Source organism: Malania oleifera, chromosome 9, assembly GCF_029873635.1.
Source record: "Malania oleifera isolate guangnan ecotype guangnan chromosome 9, ASM2987363v1, whole genome shotgun sequence".
NCBI classification, from domain to species: domain Eukaryota; kingdom Viridiplantae; phylum Streptophyta; class Magnoliopsida; order Santalales; family Ximeniaceae; genus Malania; species Malania oleifera.
Window position 1 is genome coordinate 25,363,291 of NC_080425.1, and position 18,613 is coordinate 25,381,903.

At 35.2% G+C, this 18,613-nt stretch overlaps 1 protein-coding gene across 3 annotated transcripts in view; it reads left to right on the forward strand.

The window, feature by feature from the left end:
• Window positions 1–18,613, forward strand: part of LOC131163994 (fatty acid amide hydrolase) — a 79,307-nt gene that overhangs the window by 23,433 nt on the left and 37,261 nt on the right. For all 3 annotated transcript variants that reach the window (XM_058120865.1, XM_058120866.1, XM_058120867.1), the window contains exon 12: window positions 913–964. In XM_058120865.1, the coding sequence (XP_057976848.1) occupies window positions 913–964 (52 nt within the window). The remainder of the gene's footprint in view (window positions 1–912; window positions 965–18,613) is intronic.

Genomic DNA, 18,613 nt, shown 5'->3' on the forward strand with positions numbered 1-18,613 from the left:
AGCATCCATATTGTCTAAGCGCCAAGGGCCTTCATCCTGCATCCAATATCTTTGCCCTATAAGAAAAACCTCTAAGATCATACCAGGGACTCCAATTGACACTGCTGCCTTTTTTGTGCCTCTCCACCTGTTTTACCTAAGCCCCTTCAACGAAAAAACCACAATAGTTTACCAACTGGGTCTAGCCTACTAGAACTTTTAAAACAAGCCCTTCCCTCTCCCAGCAGGCCTGCAATACCGCTGATCTGAAGCTCACATTCTTAGACCAACAGCCTGATTATATCTATTACCCATTGAATCTAGAGAACATGGATTAAAAGGCCCATTACTCTGCCTGAAACATCACCTTCTTCTTCATTGATGGTTCATCCGGCGAAAAGCTAAACAGAAGTATTATATACAGTATTTTATTGAGCATTTATGTCTAAAATATCTATAATTGTATTGTAATTAATATTTAGTCAACTTATGAATTTTATTTAAAGTAAATGAATATATTTAATATGATTATTTTATTACAGTTATTGCACCTTATACACTACGTACCTGTCCATATTTTGTATATAATATTTTAGTTCTAAATCATGAATTATTGCGTCTAATAATAGTCTCTAAAGTTTCATAAAAAAATTCCATGCTTTACTACTAATTTCCGTCATTTTTAAAATCAAAATAGGAAATTGACATCCACATCAAAATTTCCATGAAATTTCCATTTCCATACTTTTGAAGCTACAAAATTTTAGTCAAAATCCAAATTTATAACCTTGGCTTCAGATCCTGAAAAAATTGTTGCCCTGATGACAATGAAAATTTATGTTAAATTTGATATTTGTTAGTCACTAGACTCACTACGATATATTGACCTGGAATTTACTTGACTTGTTCTGATTCGGATGATGGTTTCTTCAGGTACGCAGCAATCTTGGGCTCCTCACATGCTGATAGAATCAGTTTGAAACCAGTAAAGCTTTTAACCATATGTTCATCCAAAGATTGCACAAATATAACAATTTTAATTGGCTGAGTATGAACTTTATTGGTTATATTTTTAAGGTTTCCTTGTATTGATGTTTACTTTGGTAAATCAACTCTGAAGCTTGCTTATTTATGGAGTAATATTAGCTTTTATCATCCAAAAGATCTGGTAGCCTATATCATATTGAGGTGTTACTGAATGTTCCTCGAATGTGCTGTCTAAACTGACTCCCTCTGTTCATTATGCAAGGAATTATGAATAATATCATGTATGGATTGTTTAACTACAATTTCACAAATATTGATATCACAATTTAAAGAGGATCTAATACACTTATGGATTTTTTAAATGCCCATGGATATAAGTTTATTGATAAAATAGGGTATTAAAGATTTCAAAAATGTTGCTGCGGAAATATAAAAGTCATCTTAGGGCTTTCATATTACAGCATTTTGTTGAACGTTGGGATTTGTGGGGTAGCAGGGAAAAAACTGAAAACATTTTTGTACTCAAATAGGTTTTTAAATTTTTCATAGATACATATTAATATTCTAAACAAGAGAGCACAAAACACCATATGAAGCAACCTCAAGAAAATTTCACATAGCTTCCTAAACAATATTCAAATCAAGCTAGGAGCATCTTGAAACTTCCTTTTTCCTTATTGGGGAAAGAAGTTACTGAATTTTAATCAAGGGTTGCTAGCTGCTTCGAAAAGTGAATTAAACCATCCTCATTTGGATCATTTTGGTTTTTTCCTCTGGTTTGCAAGATGAGATTAAAAGTAAAATTTGAATTAGCATGGGCTATAGGCTGCAATGAAGTAGGGGAAATTGGACTGAGCAAAAATAAAGGGAAAGAAGTTGATTCATATAACTGGATTAGGGATCCTGGTTTATTCTAAAGTGTTTGAGGATGAAAATGAGAATTTAAGGCCTGCTGGCTCCTTTAAAAATATGTACTACAAATGGGTGAAGCCCATTTTGAAAGGTGAATTTAATGAAGATAGATATCTTACAATGAGCTTGTTTGTGAAGCAAGGGGGAGCTACTTCAAAAACGTTGATTGGATTTGCCTTGCTGTTGTCTCCCTCACCCTTCTTCTGGAGTTTGAGAGGATTTTTAAAGCTAGGGAAGCAAAAATAAAAGTTCTGCTGATAAATTGGCAGAAAATTATCTGTTTCATTGCAAGGGGTGTTCAAAATAGAAAAGCTAAAAAAGGCAAACATTCAGTGTGAACTTGAGTTTGAGGTTTTTTGAGAACTCCCACAGAAGGATCTACCAGTGGTGAATTTTTTTCTTCCTTTTTTGAAGAATTTTTATCAGACAATTGAAGAATTCTCTACTGTGATGGTCTTCCTCTTTGATTTTGTCCGCCTCCCTCCTGCGCACAGACGTTGCTCCGCTGCTGCCTGAACAGTGCTACAATGCTGATGATCTTAAAAACACTACCCTTGTGATAGTTCTCTGCTTCGACTTTTACCACCTCCCTCCACCGAGCTCGCGACCATGCCAGCTCTCTCCTTGATCTCTAAACTAAATTTTCTTTCTCAACTTGTCTCCCTTTGTCCTCTCACTTGCAGTAAACTTCCACTCATCTCCCAGGTTTGCAAAAACCCTGACTCTCGCCCTGAATCCTTCGTCTTCTCCACCCCCTTTGCTGAACCTTAAATTCATACACAGGAAAAAATGACCTTTTCCCCAACACCTTTTGACATACCCTGAAAACCCATTATCTTGCTCACTGAAACCTATACCCTTTCCTTCTTTTTCTGACCTAGATATCGCCATGTATTCTTCAGTCAAGATAGACAGAGAAGTGTTCTTGTTTGAATGGCCCCTGCAACATGAGCGCTTAAAATTATGGAGCATGCTGGAATAAGTTTTCTCACTGTGTTCTGTTAGATAATGAGATTCAGTGGACACAGGAACAATTATCAGCATTTTGGACGCAAAATACTGAATTTCCTTGGATAAAGCAAAAGAATTTTTCCGAAGGATCATTGATTATCAGATTTGTGTCAAATTATTTTGGCAGGATGGTTGTTGTTGAGAAATTGTTATATTCTGGGGGCAGATTTTCTTTTAGAATTCCAGAGGGTAAGGAAGCATCAAGCTGGTGGATCTTTTGTAATTCGTTGAAAGGGGATTAAGGTAAAAGACAGCAGAGAAATCAGAAAGCTTTGGGTTGGTTGTGCAAATAGTGAGGTTCCATAGACATAGAGGAGCAAAAAGTAAATAGTCTTGTGTATAATGGGCCACCAAATGAGCCTAGTTATGTAGAGATGGTGAAGAAAGGAACTGCAGTTAATCAGATATGGGGAAAATCCGGCAGGTCTAGTCTGAATTTTCAGAAAGGCAAACCCATGAATATGGAAAGAACAGAGTTGTGGAGAGAGACCCTCAGACATTAATTAGGACTAATCCTCATTCAAACTTTAAAAAAGTTTTGCCTGCTACTATTATTGGAATGAAGCCTGGGCCAAAGATTGCGGAAGTGGACAAGAAGCTGTATGATGCTTGACTTGGGCTTGAGAGCCATGATTTGAAGCTTGTTTTTCCGGTAGGCCCAAGAGATTTTAAATGGGTTGGGTATGCGAGTCTAGCTTGGGTGGAAAGGGAGAAGTTCATTTCAAATAGATACTCAGAATTGAATGGGGAATCTTACTCCACAAAGGTACCAGTTAAGGAGAATAGGGAAGTGGAGATGTCAGTGTTCGCTAAAGGGGAGGAAGATCCAGTGAAGATGGATAAGTGCAATCCTTCAACCAGTTTGGTAGAGCCACAGATAGTGTTGTAAGAAAGGAATGAAAAATTGACACAGCAGAAGGATGATTGTTCCCATTCAAAAATTGGCTGTACTTAAGGGGAAGAGATTAGTGAAGATGAGGTGAACTCAAATTCAGGAGATGACCTGAGTAGCTTCTGCGATTTTGACAACAGCTTGCTAGTTGACCAGCTGAGAGGTGAGCTAGATATGGAAGAAGAAGACAAATGGGCAGAACCTTCAAGAGATCATTTTTTTTTTATATAAAAGGGAGGGAGAAATACTACAGATTGAGATTCCTTTACATGGAAGTCAGCTTATAGGAGAAGAGAAATCTCTAATGTTTTTTGACACTGGGCAAGGGCTAGAAGATTCTGCTAAGCGCAACTCAGATCAAAATACGGCTTTGTTTGAAGGGGATCTTTTTCCCTTGTTCCTGAGCCTATTCCTAATAAGGTGGACGTCGCTGCGATTCCTTCTGATATTGGGAAAGGTAATGATGAAGAGACGGCAATTCCTTTGGATGATCTGAATTCTTTGGAAGCTGGAAAAAGTTTTTGTCCTCCTCCTGTTCAGTCCTTTTCTCCTTTTAATGCTTTATGCCATAAAGAGGGATTTGCTGAGGGTAGTGCCTTTTATAATGGCTTAGGGAATAGTGAGAGGGACTATAAAGGCCCAAGCAAACTTCTGAACAACATGTGCTTGAAATTAGTGAGTCCCATGGAGTTGAGGTTCAATTTGGGGATGAGTCCTAAAATGTATGAGCGGAAAAAAAAGAAGGTGCAAAAAGAATTAAAGAATTTGGTTCTTCCATCAATTATGGGGGCAGTAAGGGTACTGGTAAAGGAGGCAAACATGTTAGGTTATGAGATTAGAAGTTGGAATGTTAGGGGCCTAGGGGTTGTTAGGAAGAGGAGTTTGGTTAGGGAGGTTTTGCTTAGGAATTCTCCCGATATTGTGTTAATCTAGGAGACTAAGCTTGACTTAGTCGATGGAGAGGTTGTTAGAGGGATTTTGGAAGGATGTAATAAGGATTGGGTTTATGTACCCTCCAGGGGGTCTGCAGGAGGCATACTCGTGTTGTGGGATACTTGTTCTATTACCCGAGTGGATACTCTAATGGGATTTTTTTTTTCTCTCTCTATCCGACTAGAAGATAGAGACAAGGGTCAATGGTGGGTTTTCTCTATGTATGGCCTTCTAGACTGGCTTTTAGGGGTTCTTTTGGGACGAGCTTTATTTTGTCTTAAACTTTTGTTTGCCTAAGTGGATTATATGTGGTAATTTCAATGCAGTGAGGTTCCCACGGGAGAAGTGCCTATATAGATTTTTATCTTCAAAGTCCGGTCCAACATCCCGAGATAGCTTTATGTTGGGATCCATAGGAGTATCAACCGGTCTTGCTCCCAATATACTAGATTACTTAGCAAGTCCAGGTTATAATTTTGCTATGATATATTTGTTATACTGTACAATCTCTGTTAAGCCCCTGTTTTTGGCGCATGACCAACTGTGTCTCCATCTAAAATCCAATGTAGTCACTAGACCTAGACAAGAATTTGTTTTACAAATTGTTATTCGGAAACACGTTAAAAGCCAATTAAGAGTGAACATTTGTTGAAAACACAAGACATACATATATATTTCATAAGCAACTAAAAACGTTTTTCATTCAGTGACAAGATCTTTACATATGGCCATACTTTACATACAACATTTTTCACACTCCTCAGTCTACATGCATAACCGCAAAAAAAAAAAAAAAAAAAAAAAAAAAAAAAAAGGAAAAAAGAAAAAGAGAACTGCATAGTTCACACTTAGTATCCTTATTGTCTTCCTGTAAACCTGTAATACATGTCAAAAATGGTAGTATCTTGGACAACTTGAAAAGTGGAGCTCTCCTTCAGTTTGAACCTGAAATTATCAAGGAATTGGGTGTGCAACCACAAACTTAGTAGACATTCTTAATACCCCATTATTCAAATAAGGATTTCAATACTTAACATAGGATTTCTTACATACATGCATAATCATAACATGCATGAACACATTCTTTATTTAAAGTGATATGCATGGACACACTCTTTATTCAAAGCAAACTGTTCATCTAAAGTTACCATGCAAAACATCCAAATAGCACTTACACATTTTTTTTTTCAACATAGCAGTGCTGTCCCAACTAAGTGCACAATTTTTCTCTCAAACAAGTGCCAAATTCCAGCTTGGCCAACTACCACTTAATGCGGAAATACCAACAAGTGCCAAATTCCTGCTTGACCAACCACTGCTTAACACAGAAATACCCTCCAGAGGTTTAGGACCTTTCACCCAAGGGAGACACAATCCCTACTTGCTCAATTCCACAATATCACAGCCACAAGAACACATGGTGCCGTCTGGTTCACACAATAACAATTCAACGTATGCATACACAAGCTTTGACATAGCAAGCAAAACCATCATCCTTACAAGGTGAATATTTATCACATGAAAATTTCCCAACTAAACAAGATATGCGACTATGATAACCAAAGAAAACATATATGCATTATGCAGTCATATCAAGTAATTAGAGATAACAAACTTAAATCCTCCTCATTATGATTCAACTATATGCAAGTTTCTACCCTTATTTCCTTGAATACTCAAAATCCCTAGGTGAATAAATGAAAAATTTTCAGCTTCTTCTAGCTTAGTAAAGTCTACCTGATTTTCTCTGAATTTCCCTGATTTTCTGCAGAGTTATCTCTCCCTTTCTCTCCCCTTCTCCCTCTCTAGAACTAGGGTTTTCAGCAAGAGTTTGTGGTATCTTTTTCTTAGTTCAGGCTGTTCTGCAGGGCTGGAAAGATCAAGACAGCAGCTGGACACATGGCAGGACCGTAGCAGCTGGCGGCAACTGGGGTCCTGCGGTGCTGACATTTGTGTGCTAGGTGTCTGCTGCTGGTTTTTCAGTGTTGTCAGGTGGCTGCTGCTGGTTTGTAGTGCTGCCAGGGTTCACACCTGGTTTCAGCATGGCCCATATTTTTTGTCCCCCTCTTTCTTCTCCAACTGTTATGCTACTTATTCTTTAGCATGACCCTCATAATTTGCTTTCATTTAAGCCCCTCCTACCACTAATAATTCAAATAGATTTCCAATATCAGTTAACATAACTCATATAAAAAAATAACATGGCTAGTATGACTTTGTTTATTGCAAAACAAAGCAAGTCATTCTAATTTATCAAAGTAGTTTAAATTTACCGTGGCCTAAGGGTATGGTTATTACAATCTCAATAACAGGAAAGTAACGCAAAGTACCCAGGTCCTTGATTTGAATTTTTTTAGGAAGCCACTGCTTGACATCTGTAATCCACTTTGGTCATTGCCACTGATGATGATGCCATCAACATGAACTATAGAAGCACCCCACTTGTCTTGTTTTGGCGAACATGATTAGAGTACCGCCGAATGAAACCAAATAGAAAGACCACTTCACTAAATTTTTCAAACTAGGCTTGAGGAGACTGCGTAAGACCATCAATGGCCTTATGCAACCTACAAACCTTACCATCATCCCCCTCAGCAACATACCCAGGAGGTTGCTCCATGTATACCTCTTCATATAGATCTCCATACAAGAATGCATCATTCACATACAATTGGTATAAGGGCAACCAAAATTAATTGCCAACGAGATTAATACACTAATAGAATTGAGTCTAGCAATAGGAGAGAAGGTCTCAAAATAAACAATACCATATGTTTGAGTGTGCCCCTTGGCAATCAATCGAGCCTTAAGCCATTCAATAGAGATGTCAAGAAGGTATTCGATGGTGTAGACCCAATGACACCTAAATAACTCCTTACCAAGAGGAAGATCCACCAAATCCCTTGTCTCCTGAGTGGTCTAGGAATCCAATTCTACATCCATTGCATGTTTTCCATGCAGGGTTAGTGAGTGCTTCAACATGTGACGAAGGGATAGAGATAGAGGTCACTGACAAGGCAAAAGAATGCATAACACTAGGAAGGTGTTGAATTGAAACAAAACGAGTGATAGGATAGTCAATTAATGATTGTTGAGTGCATGTTCAAGAACCTTTCCTTTTTGCAATTGTCAAATCCAAATCACATTGAGATGGATCTCTAGAACTAGTAGTTGAAACAATGGAGGGCCGAAGAGATGACTACATAGTGGTAGCGATGTTTGTGCCAATTTTCTGTCATTCATAGACCCTCAATTGTTTATCTAGGTCATGAATTGATGTATTTGGAGGAGGATCAAGATTTTTATTTAGAGGGATAAGGGTAGGGATTGGAGGATCAATACACAAGGGGAGCTAGAAATCATTGATGGATTCAAAATGTATTTATCCAACAAGGAACCAGCACTAGAGAAAAAAGCGTCCCCTAAAAAAAAGGGTGACATTTGCACTAACATACTTCTTGTAAGTGTGGGGATCATAACATCTATATCCTTTTTGAGTTCTTGAGCGGCAAACAAAACACATTTAACAGCACGAGGAGAGAATTTGTATTGACTTGTATGTGGAACATGAACAAAACGTGTGCACCCAAAGACATGAGGCCCAACAGAGAACATGGATTTTTTTTGGATACATAATAGAAAAGGGAATTTGTCCCCTAAGAACATTGGAAAGCATCCTATAAGCATAAAACAAGTTGTAAGAAGAGCATTGGTCTAAAGGATTTTAGGAACATGCATATGAAAGAGTAAATACTGTGCTATGTCAAGTAAAGTCCATTTTTTCATTTAGCTACTCCGTTTTTTCGAGGGGTTTGTACACATGATGTTTGATGAATAATTCCTTTGGTTAAGCAAAAAGTCGGAAGCTCATTTTGAACAAATTCAAGAGCATTATTAGATCAAAAAATTGGAATACTAATGCCAAACTGGGATTTTGTTTCCTCTTAGAATTGAGTAAATACATTAAGAAATTCAGGCCTGTCTTTGATCTTTTAATAGATAGGTCTAGGTCATATGTGAAAAATCATCCAGAAAAGACACAAATATTGATGAATAGTCAAATTCTTGACTCTGCATGGACCCCAAATATTTGAATAATTAAGAGAAAACTATTATTTACTATGAAACTCAACTCTAGATGGAAAAGTTATCCTAGTATGTTTTCTTTATTGACGCGTAGAACACTCAAAACAGGAAATTGAATTGAACATAGGAAAAACTTAATGCAATTTTTCAAATGATGGATGACCCAAATGAGCATGCCATTGATCCAGAGAAATGCCTTTGGTAGAAATTGAAGAAGCTGTATGACAAGAATTGTATCAACCACCATGACCATCGAAATAGTATAGACCATCCTTCTCAAGCCCTCCACCAATCCTCTTCTTTGTCTTGAGATCCTGGATGACACAATGAGAAGGAAAGAAGGTCGCAAAACAAAATTGTGATTTAGTTAGTTAATTGATTTAGTTAGGCACATATAACACAAAAGAAAGAGGAATAGAAGGAACTGAAAGAATATTGCTGCAACTACAGATTGGAGTAATTGAACCATTGAATAGAATAACCTGGGAGTGTAAAGCAGTGGATTTTATGGACTGAAATAAATTAAGACTACCTGTCATATGGGAGGAGGCACAAAAGTCAATAACCCATGGTGAGGAGGATGACGAGGCAAGAAGCCTGGTTGTACTTGAATAAGCCACAGTAGCACTAGATGTAGAAGACTAGGTTTGAAGTTGTTGAACCATGTGGAGAAGATTGTTATACTCTTCTCAGAACACAGTAGATGATGTCAACTTCCTAGTGGAGTGGCCGGGTGTGCTAGAAGTGTCAATTGAGGAGTCACCCTTGGCAAGAGACTTATTGGCCCAAGAAGGTTTCTATAGAGATCCTAACATCAATTAATAGTATGATTGTCCTTGCCAGTGTATGCAAATGCGAGAATTGCCACAACGAACTCCTTGTCCTGATACACTACTTTTTCTACGACTACTATCCAAACCTTGTCAGCGTCCTCTTAACACTTCCTCGACTACTGTTGAACGTACTGCTAGCCATGGCTGAATTATCATGTGAAGAAGCCTAAGAAGAAGATTGAGAGTCATCTTTGGTGATCCTTTGGATTCTATCATATGTTTCATTCATAGATGGAATGGATTTACTGGCAAGAATCTGATTGTGGATGGGTTGAAGCTTTAGACTCAACCCAGCTAAAAACCTGGTAGCCAAGCACTCTGCCCGTTGTCTCTTAATCATCTCAAAGTCGAAACTTATTGGTTGATAAATGTTGAGTTCCTCCCACATACCCCTTACAATGATATAATACTCACTAATAGGTTTACTTGCTTGGTCATTGTTAGATTACCACTTTACTGAAATGCTTAAGCTTTTAGGTTGTGGCCCAACAATGTATATCAAGTTTTAACACCCCCCACACGTGCAGCCCAACAGCACATGGAGAGAGATAAACACACAGTAAATACACACATTATAGGAAATACAATAATTTTTTTTAGACACCACACAATAAATGCGCCAACAAGACTATAACCCAGGACCTCTTGGTAACCAGCTCTGGTACCATGTTAGATTACCACTTTACCTAAAAACTTAAGCTGTTAGGTTGTGGCCCAACAATGCATATCAAGCTTTAACAGTCATATTTGTAAAAAAAACTTCTCTTATAGGTAAAAAACACAAGTTTGATTTTAATCTTGTGAGAAACTTTCACATAGATCATCCTATACAACTTTCACTGTTCAATGAGACATCACGTTCACAAAAATTTGTGGCTCCATGCTATCTACAACCACACAAGAAATATGTCATTCTCTTTCATCGAATCTTCATAATCCTTGGATTCTGGAGATGGAGGAGAATGCATCAAATATTTGGACTGTCCTTTGGTGTTAATATACACACATACTTCCGAAGACCATAACAGGTAGTTGGAGGATCCAACCAATTTTAATGGCTTTGATCTGTACATTAATAGTATCAGTCGAAGCTCTCTGTATAGAGGCCATCAAAACCACCCCCAATATGCTACAATAAGTGCACACCAGTGATTGAAATGAACAACACAAACAATGCGAAATCAGGCAGCACACACAAGAATGCTGGTTTAGCTATGGAACATAAGTTACAACATCCTATGAGGAATCACTTTAGCATACGGAAGTGGGCGGTATGATGGCTGGCAGAAACTAGAACTGAGTGCCATCAAGAATGGGAAATAAAATCTTTGAACACCAATAAAAAATTCCAGAAACTGATATAAGATTGAAGCAATCAATCATGAACATACAGATACAGCATCATCATACTACTACCAACCAGCGAATAGCGACACAGCAACAGAAGGTACCAGAAACAGAGTTTCACACAGCAACAGCAGACACTAGACACAGTATAACTTTACATCAGAAAATCACCATGAACACACACAGCATCCTGGCAGGGATGCTGCACAGGAAAACCAAGATGAAAAGTGAACTTAAACGACCCTCAAACCAACAAGAAAAATCAGATTTGAGAGCTGATTAGGGGAAGAAAATAAAGAAAACGAAAAACAGTGTGCCAAGGGAAAACAAAACTCAGAAAAATCAGATTTTGAGGAGATTAATGCTCATACCATGTTGTTAAGTTAGAGAGAGAGGCGAGAAGAAGAAAAGAAGAAAAGACAAGAAAAGAAGAAGAAAGAAAGGGAAAGGAGGAGGAGGCGGCAGTTTCCTGGTGTTCAGCTCCAGGTCTGCCCTTTTATATATTTATAATAAAAAAGTTTGAAAGACAAAAATACCCCTACTTACACCACATAATTACTAAAATAGCCTATCTCTTCTAACAATTGTAAACAACATACACCATGGAATCTCATTTTGGATACTCCTAGTAAGTTCATCCATCACTAGATAAAAAAGATGAGGGCTCAAAGCAAATCCTTGATGTACACCTATTGTGATTGGAAATTCCCTAGCCTCTCCACCTAGAGTCGTGATGCTAGTCATTACTTCATCGTACATATCCTTAATGACGTTAGTATACCTACTACACACTTTTTTTTTTCTTTTTCTTGTCTTTTCTCTAGAACCCACCATAGAACTTCCCTAGGTACCTATCATCATGGTCTTAAATTTTCACGAAATTTTCATTGGAATTTCTGCTTTCCATCACCCTCGAAATCAAAATGGCAGTCGATTTCCATCGAAATTCTCAACAAATCATCCCAAATTTATCGAAATCTTGAAATTTTAGCAAAAATTTGTTGAAATTTGAACTATGCAACGAAATTTCCTCGAAATTCAAATGAGGAATTTAGGAGTCAAATGAAATTTCTCTTTTAATTTATTTTATTTATATTTATTGAAACAAATGATTATTACAAGTGCTTTTGAAATTATATGAAAAAATAAACTTACAACAACATTTTATTTGATGCACATATTATATTACAACTTCTCCACCTTATACACTGGATAGATGTATTTACTTATAATATATTAGTCCTAAAAATTACATTATTATGTATATTAATAGCACTTGTAGATTTTGATACCTTGGATCTATTATGCAAGTTGAAGGAGAAATTGAAGATGATGTAATGCATAGAGTTAAAGCAAGTTGGGTAAAAGGGAGAAGTGCTTCAAGTGTGCTCTGTGATCGTAGAATACCCTTAAAATTGAAAGGGAAGTTTTATAGGATAGCTATAAGACCAGCTATGCTATATGGATCAGAATGTTGGGCGACGAAGAAACATAATATCCAAAAAGTAAAAGTTGCTGAGATGAGAATACTTAGATGGATGAGTGGTATAATATTAAAAAGATAAATTAAGGAATGAACATATTCACGGTTAGTTAGGTGTAGCTCCTATAAAAGATAAGATAAGAGAGGGATGACTTAGATGGTATGGACACTTGCAACATAGGCCACATAGTGCACCAGTGAGGAAGAGTGAGTTAGTTACTGTGGGGGGTAGTAGAAGGAGTAGGGGTAGACCTAAAATAACTTGGGAGGAGATAGTGAGTAAGAATTTAATATCCTTGAATCTGTCAAAAGAAATGGTCCATGATCGCATAAATTGGCGGAAAAGGGTTCATATAGCCGACACCACCTAGTGGGACTTAAGGCTTGGTTTTGTCGTTGTTGTTGTATCTGACAAATATGTTTGACGCACATATTATATTACAACTTCTCCACCTTACACTGCATAGTTGTATTTATTTATAATATATTAGTCCTAAAACTTACATTATTATGTCTATTAATCATTTTTAAAGTTTCATAGAAGAATTCCATGTTACTACCGTTTCCATTATTTTTTCAAATCGAAATCGAAATTGACATCGAAATCGAAATTTCTGTCGAAATTTCCGTACTTTTGGAGCTTTGAAATTTGAGTCGAAATCGAAATTTAAGACCTTGCCTATCATACACTTTATTTTCCCTAAACATTTCGATTAATCTTCTTAAAAGATAGATAGCTTTTGTAGTAAATCCATGGTCTTAAATTTCCACAAAATTGTACGAAATTTTTTATTTCCATCACCCACAAAATCGAAATGGCAGTCAATTTCCGTCTTGCATAATTTCTGTCGAAATCTCAACGAATCATCTGAAATTTATCGAAATCTCGAAATTTTAGAGAAACTTGTTGAAATTTTAATTATAGAATGAAATTTCCTCGAAATTCAAATGAGAGATTTAGGAGTGAAGTGAAATTTCTCTCTTAATTTATTTTTTTGAAACAAAAGATTATTACAAGTTCTTTTGAATTATATGAAAAAATAAGCTTACAGCAACATTTTATTTAACTATTCATGTCTAAATTATCATTAGTTATATAATAAATAATATTTAAATGATTTATGAATTTCATTTTTATTAACTGAATGTGTTTAATGTACATTATTTTACAAATATGTTCAATACACATAGTGTATTACAAATTTTCCACCTCATACACAACATAGATGTATTTAATTTGTAATATATTAGTCCTAAAGCTTATATTATTATGTTTGTTATCCATTTCTAAAATTTCACAAAACAATTCCATGCTTTACTACTGATTTTCCTTATTTTTCCAAATCGAAATCGAAATTGACATTGAAATCGAAATCTAAATCGAAATTTCAATCGAAATTTTTGTACTTTTGGAGCTTTGAAATTTGAGTTGAAATTGAAATTTAAGACCTCGAGTAGATCTTAGGCATAAAACCAAATTGATTTTTTAAGACCCTCGTTTCTAACCTTAATCATTATTCAACTAGCCTTTCACATAGTTTCATTGTAAGACTCATAAATTTAATTCCACGATAGTTGTTACAATTTTGAATATCTCCTTTATTTTGGTATATAGGTATTAAAATGCTTTTCATTCCATTCGTTTGGCATTTTCTTGGTTTTGCAATTGTTTTAAATAAATTAGTTAACCATATAATTCCATTATCACCTAGGCATTTCCAAACTTCAATTGGGATGTTGTTCAATCCTATAGCTTTTCCATTTTTCATTTTTTTAATGCAAACTTAACTTCATTTACTCTAATTGCTAATATTTTTTAGCTTTTTTCTTATTTTCCAATTCTACTTTTAAGTCTCCTACTTGGTTTTCATTAAATGGCTTACTAAGGTAACGTTAACATCTTTATTTTATGTTTTCTTCCTTAACCAAGACCGTATAATCCTCACTTTTTATCCATTTTATATTTCCTAGGACATTGCTCTTATTTTTCTAGCTCTAGCAAGTTTAAACATGTCTCTTTCCCCTTCTTTTGTATCTACTCTAGCATATAAATTATTGTATGATCTATGTTTAGCTTCAATTAATGATTTTTTTTTTTTTTGCATCTTTTCTTGCCTTTTTATACTTTTCAAAGTTTTCCATGTTTCTACATTTTTCCTATTTTTTTTTATACCAAATTCTTGTCTTTATAGCTTTTTGGACACCTTGATTCCACTACCAACTTTCTTTACTATCCGAGAATCTTCCTCTTGATTCACCTAAAATCTCTTTTGCTATCTTTTCAAGAGAGCTAGCTATCCTATTCTAAAGATTGTTTGTGTCTACACCATCCTTTATTGTCCAGTCACCATCTTTGATAATTTTATCTTTAAATTTTACTATATTTTTTTCCCGTTTAAGATCCACCACCTAGTTCTCTTGCATTGATTTATATTATCCTTTCTCTTCCATTTTTTAATGCAAATATCCAACACTAAGTAAAGCTTTCACTTGGAATAACTTTACATTTCTTACATGATAAACGATCCACCATCCTAGTTAAGAAAAAAAACTATTTGACTTCTGTTTGGTCCACTCTTGAATGTTATTGAGTGTTCTTCTCTCTTCTTAAAACAGTTATTCATTATAATAACATCATATGACATGGCGAAATCTAATATCATATTCCTAGACTCATTTTTATCTCCATGTCCATGTCGTGATTGTCGTCCTTCTATCCTCTCTTTACTTTTATTATTCTTTCCAATGTGTCCATTCAAATAAGCTCCTATGAATCTTTTCTCAATCCCTGATATCTCTTGTATAATAATATTTATATCTTTCCAAAATTGTCTCTTAAGGTTTTTTCTTAAGCCTATTTGAATAGCATAAGCACTAATGACATTTATAATCTCTTGGCCTAAGACCAAATTGATTTTTATGATTCTGTACCCTACTTTTTTGACATCTAGAACACTATCTATTAGGTCTTTGTCTATAATGATTCCTACCCCATTTTTATGTTTTTCTTTTCCAGTGTACCAAAGTTTAAATTTTGATTTTTCGATTTCTCTAGCTTTCTCCGCTACCCACTTAGTTTCTTTAGGCATATTATATTAATTTTTCTTCTAATCATTATGTCCACTATATCCATGCTTTTACCCAAAAGTGCACCTATATTCCAAGCTGCTAATCTAATCCTAGTCTCATGAACTAACTTTTTTAGCCACCAACGTTTAGAATGATATGGGAACCCTCACATATTTGACAATGTACCGGCCGCTGACATGGTGCGTCACTTCGGGGCGACGACCTAGCCCACCCTTATCCACTTTTTGCTACACCCAAGCGGTAGAATTGCAATTTGTTGCTTATAGGGGGTGTCTTAAGAAATAATTAGTATAGATTCATATCACACAAATCTGACAAGTTTTACATTGGCTGGCAGCTGCCTAATGCAACCAAGGTCTTAAATTTCGATTTCAATTCAAGTTTTGAAGCTCCAATAAAACGGAAATTTTGATGGAAATTTTGATTTCGATGTTAATTTCAATTTTGATTTGAAAAAATAATGGAAATTAGTAGTAAAGCATGGAATTCTTTATGAAACTTTAGAAATGGTTAACAAACATAATGATATAAGTTTTAGGACTAATATATTACAAATTAAATACATCTATATTTTGTATGAGGTGGAAAATTTGTAAAATAGTATGTGTATCAAACATATTTGTAAGATAATGTGCACTAAACATATTCAGTTAATACAAATGAAATTCATAAATCATTTAAATATTATTCATTATACAAATAATAATAATTTAGACATGAATGGTTAATAAAATGTTATTGTAAGTTTATTTTTTCATATAATTTCAAAAGCACTTATAATAATCTTTTGTTTCGATAAAATAAATAAAATAAATTAAGAGAGAAATTTATCTTCACTCCTAAATCTCTCATTTGAATTACGACAAAATTTCATTGTATAATTAAAATTTTGACAAGTTTTGCTAAAATTTCGAGATTTCAATAAATTTCAGATGATTTGTTGAGATTTCAATGGAAATTATTTAAGATGGAAATCAACTGCCTATTTCGATTTTGGGGTGACGGAAATCGAAAATTTCAATGGAAATTTCGACAATTTCATGGAAATTTAAGACCATGAATGCAACTCTCTTTTAAAATTTTGACAAGTTTAGCTAAAATTTTGGGATTTTGATAAATTTCGGATGATTTGTTGAAAGTCCAACAGAAACTCTGCAAGATGGAAATCGACTGCCATTTTGATTTCGATGGTGTTGGAATTTGGAAAATAGAAATTTCAAAAGAAATTTGACAATTTTTTGGAAATTTAGGACCATGCCTACACCACTAGAGGGGATTCCTAAGAAGGATTTATAAGTTCAAGATCTTATGCCTCTTAAACATATTGTATAATTAAAATTTCGACAAGCTTTGCTAAAATTTCGAGATTTCAATAAATTTCAGATGATTCGTTGAGATTTCAATGGAAATTATGTAAGATGGAAATCAACTGCTATTTCGATTTCGAGGGTGACGGAAATCGAAAATTTCGATGGAAATTTCGACAATTTCATGGAAATTTAAGACCATAAATGCAGCTCTCTTTTAAAATTTTGACAAGTTTAGCTAAAATTTTGGGATTTTGATAAATTTCGGATGTTTTGTTGAAAGTTCAACGGAAACTCTACAAGATGGAAATCGATTGCCATTTTGATTTCGATTGTGTTGGAATTTGGAAAATAGAAATTTCAAAAGAAATTTTGACAATTTTTTGGAAATTTAGGACCATGCCTACACCACTAGAGGGGATTCCTAAGAAGGATTTATAAGTTCAAGATCTTATGCCTCTTAAACATATTGTATAATTAAAATTTTGACAAGTTTTGCTAAAATTTCGAGATTTCAATAAATTTCAGATGATTCGTTGAGATTTCAATGGAAATTATGTAAGATGGAAATCAACTGCTATTTCGATTTCGAGGGTGACGGAAATTGAAAATTTCGACGGAAATTTTGACAATTTCATGGAAATTTAAGACAATGAATGCAGCTCTCTTTTAAAATTTTGACAAGTTTAGTTAAAATTTTGGGATTTTGATAAATTTCGGATGATTTGTTGAAAGTCCAACGGAAACTCTACAAGATGGAAATCAATTGCCATTTTGATTTCGATTGTGTTGGAATTTGGAAAATAGAAATTTCAAAAGAAATTTTGACAATTTTTTGGAAATTTAGGGCCATGCCTACACCACTAGAGGGGATTCCTAAGAAGGATTTATAAGTTCAAGATCTTATGCCTCTTAAACATGTGTGATGGAGGAAATGAAGTGCGCTTTGATGTGTCACGTCCCTAGTTTTTGGCACATGACCGGCCATGACTCCATCTAAAATCCAATGGGGTCGCTAGGCCTAGGCAAGAATTTGTTTTACAAATCATCATTTGGAACAAAGTTAAAAGCCAGTTAAGAGTGAACATTTGTTGAAAACACATGACATATATTTCATAAGCAACTAAAAACGTTTTTCATTCAGTAACAAGCTCTTTACATTGGGCTGCACTTTACATACAACATTTTTCTCATTCCCTAGTCTACATACATAACCGCCAAAACTGAACACATGCTTAGTATCCTTATTGTCTTCCTGCCAACCTACAATACATGTCAAAATGGTAGTATCTTGGAGAACCTAACAAGTGGAGCTCTCCTTCAGTTTGAACCTGAAATTATTAAGGAATAGGGTGAGCAACCACGAGCTCAGTAGACATTCTTAAATCCCCCTTATTCTAATAAGGATTTCAATATTTAATACAGGGTTTCTTACATGTATGCATGATCATAAGGTGCATGAACACACTCTTTATTCAAAACAATATGCATGAACACACTCTTTATTCTAGGCAATCTATTCATCTAAAGTGACCATCACAAAATATCCAAGCAGCATGCATTTACACAATTTTTTCCCAACATAGCAGTGCTATCCCAACTAAGAGCACATTTTATCTCAAACAAGTGCCAAATTATAGCTTTGCCGACCACCGTTTAATGCGTAAATGCTAATAAGTGGCAAATTCTAGCTTGGCCAACCACCGCTTAATGCGGAAATACTAAAATGTGCTAAATTCCAGCTTGGCTAACC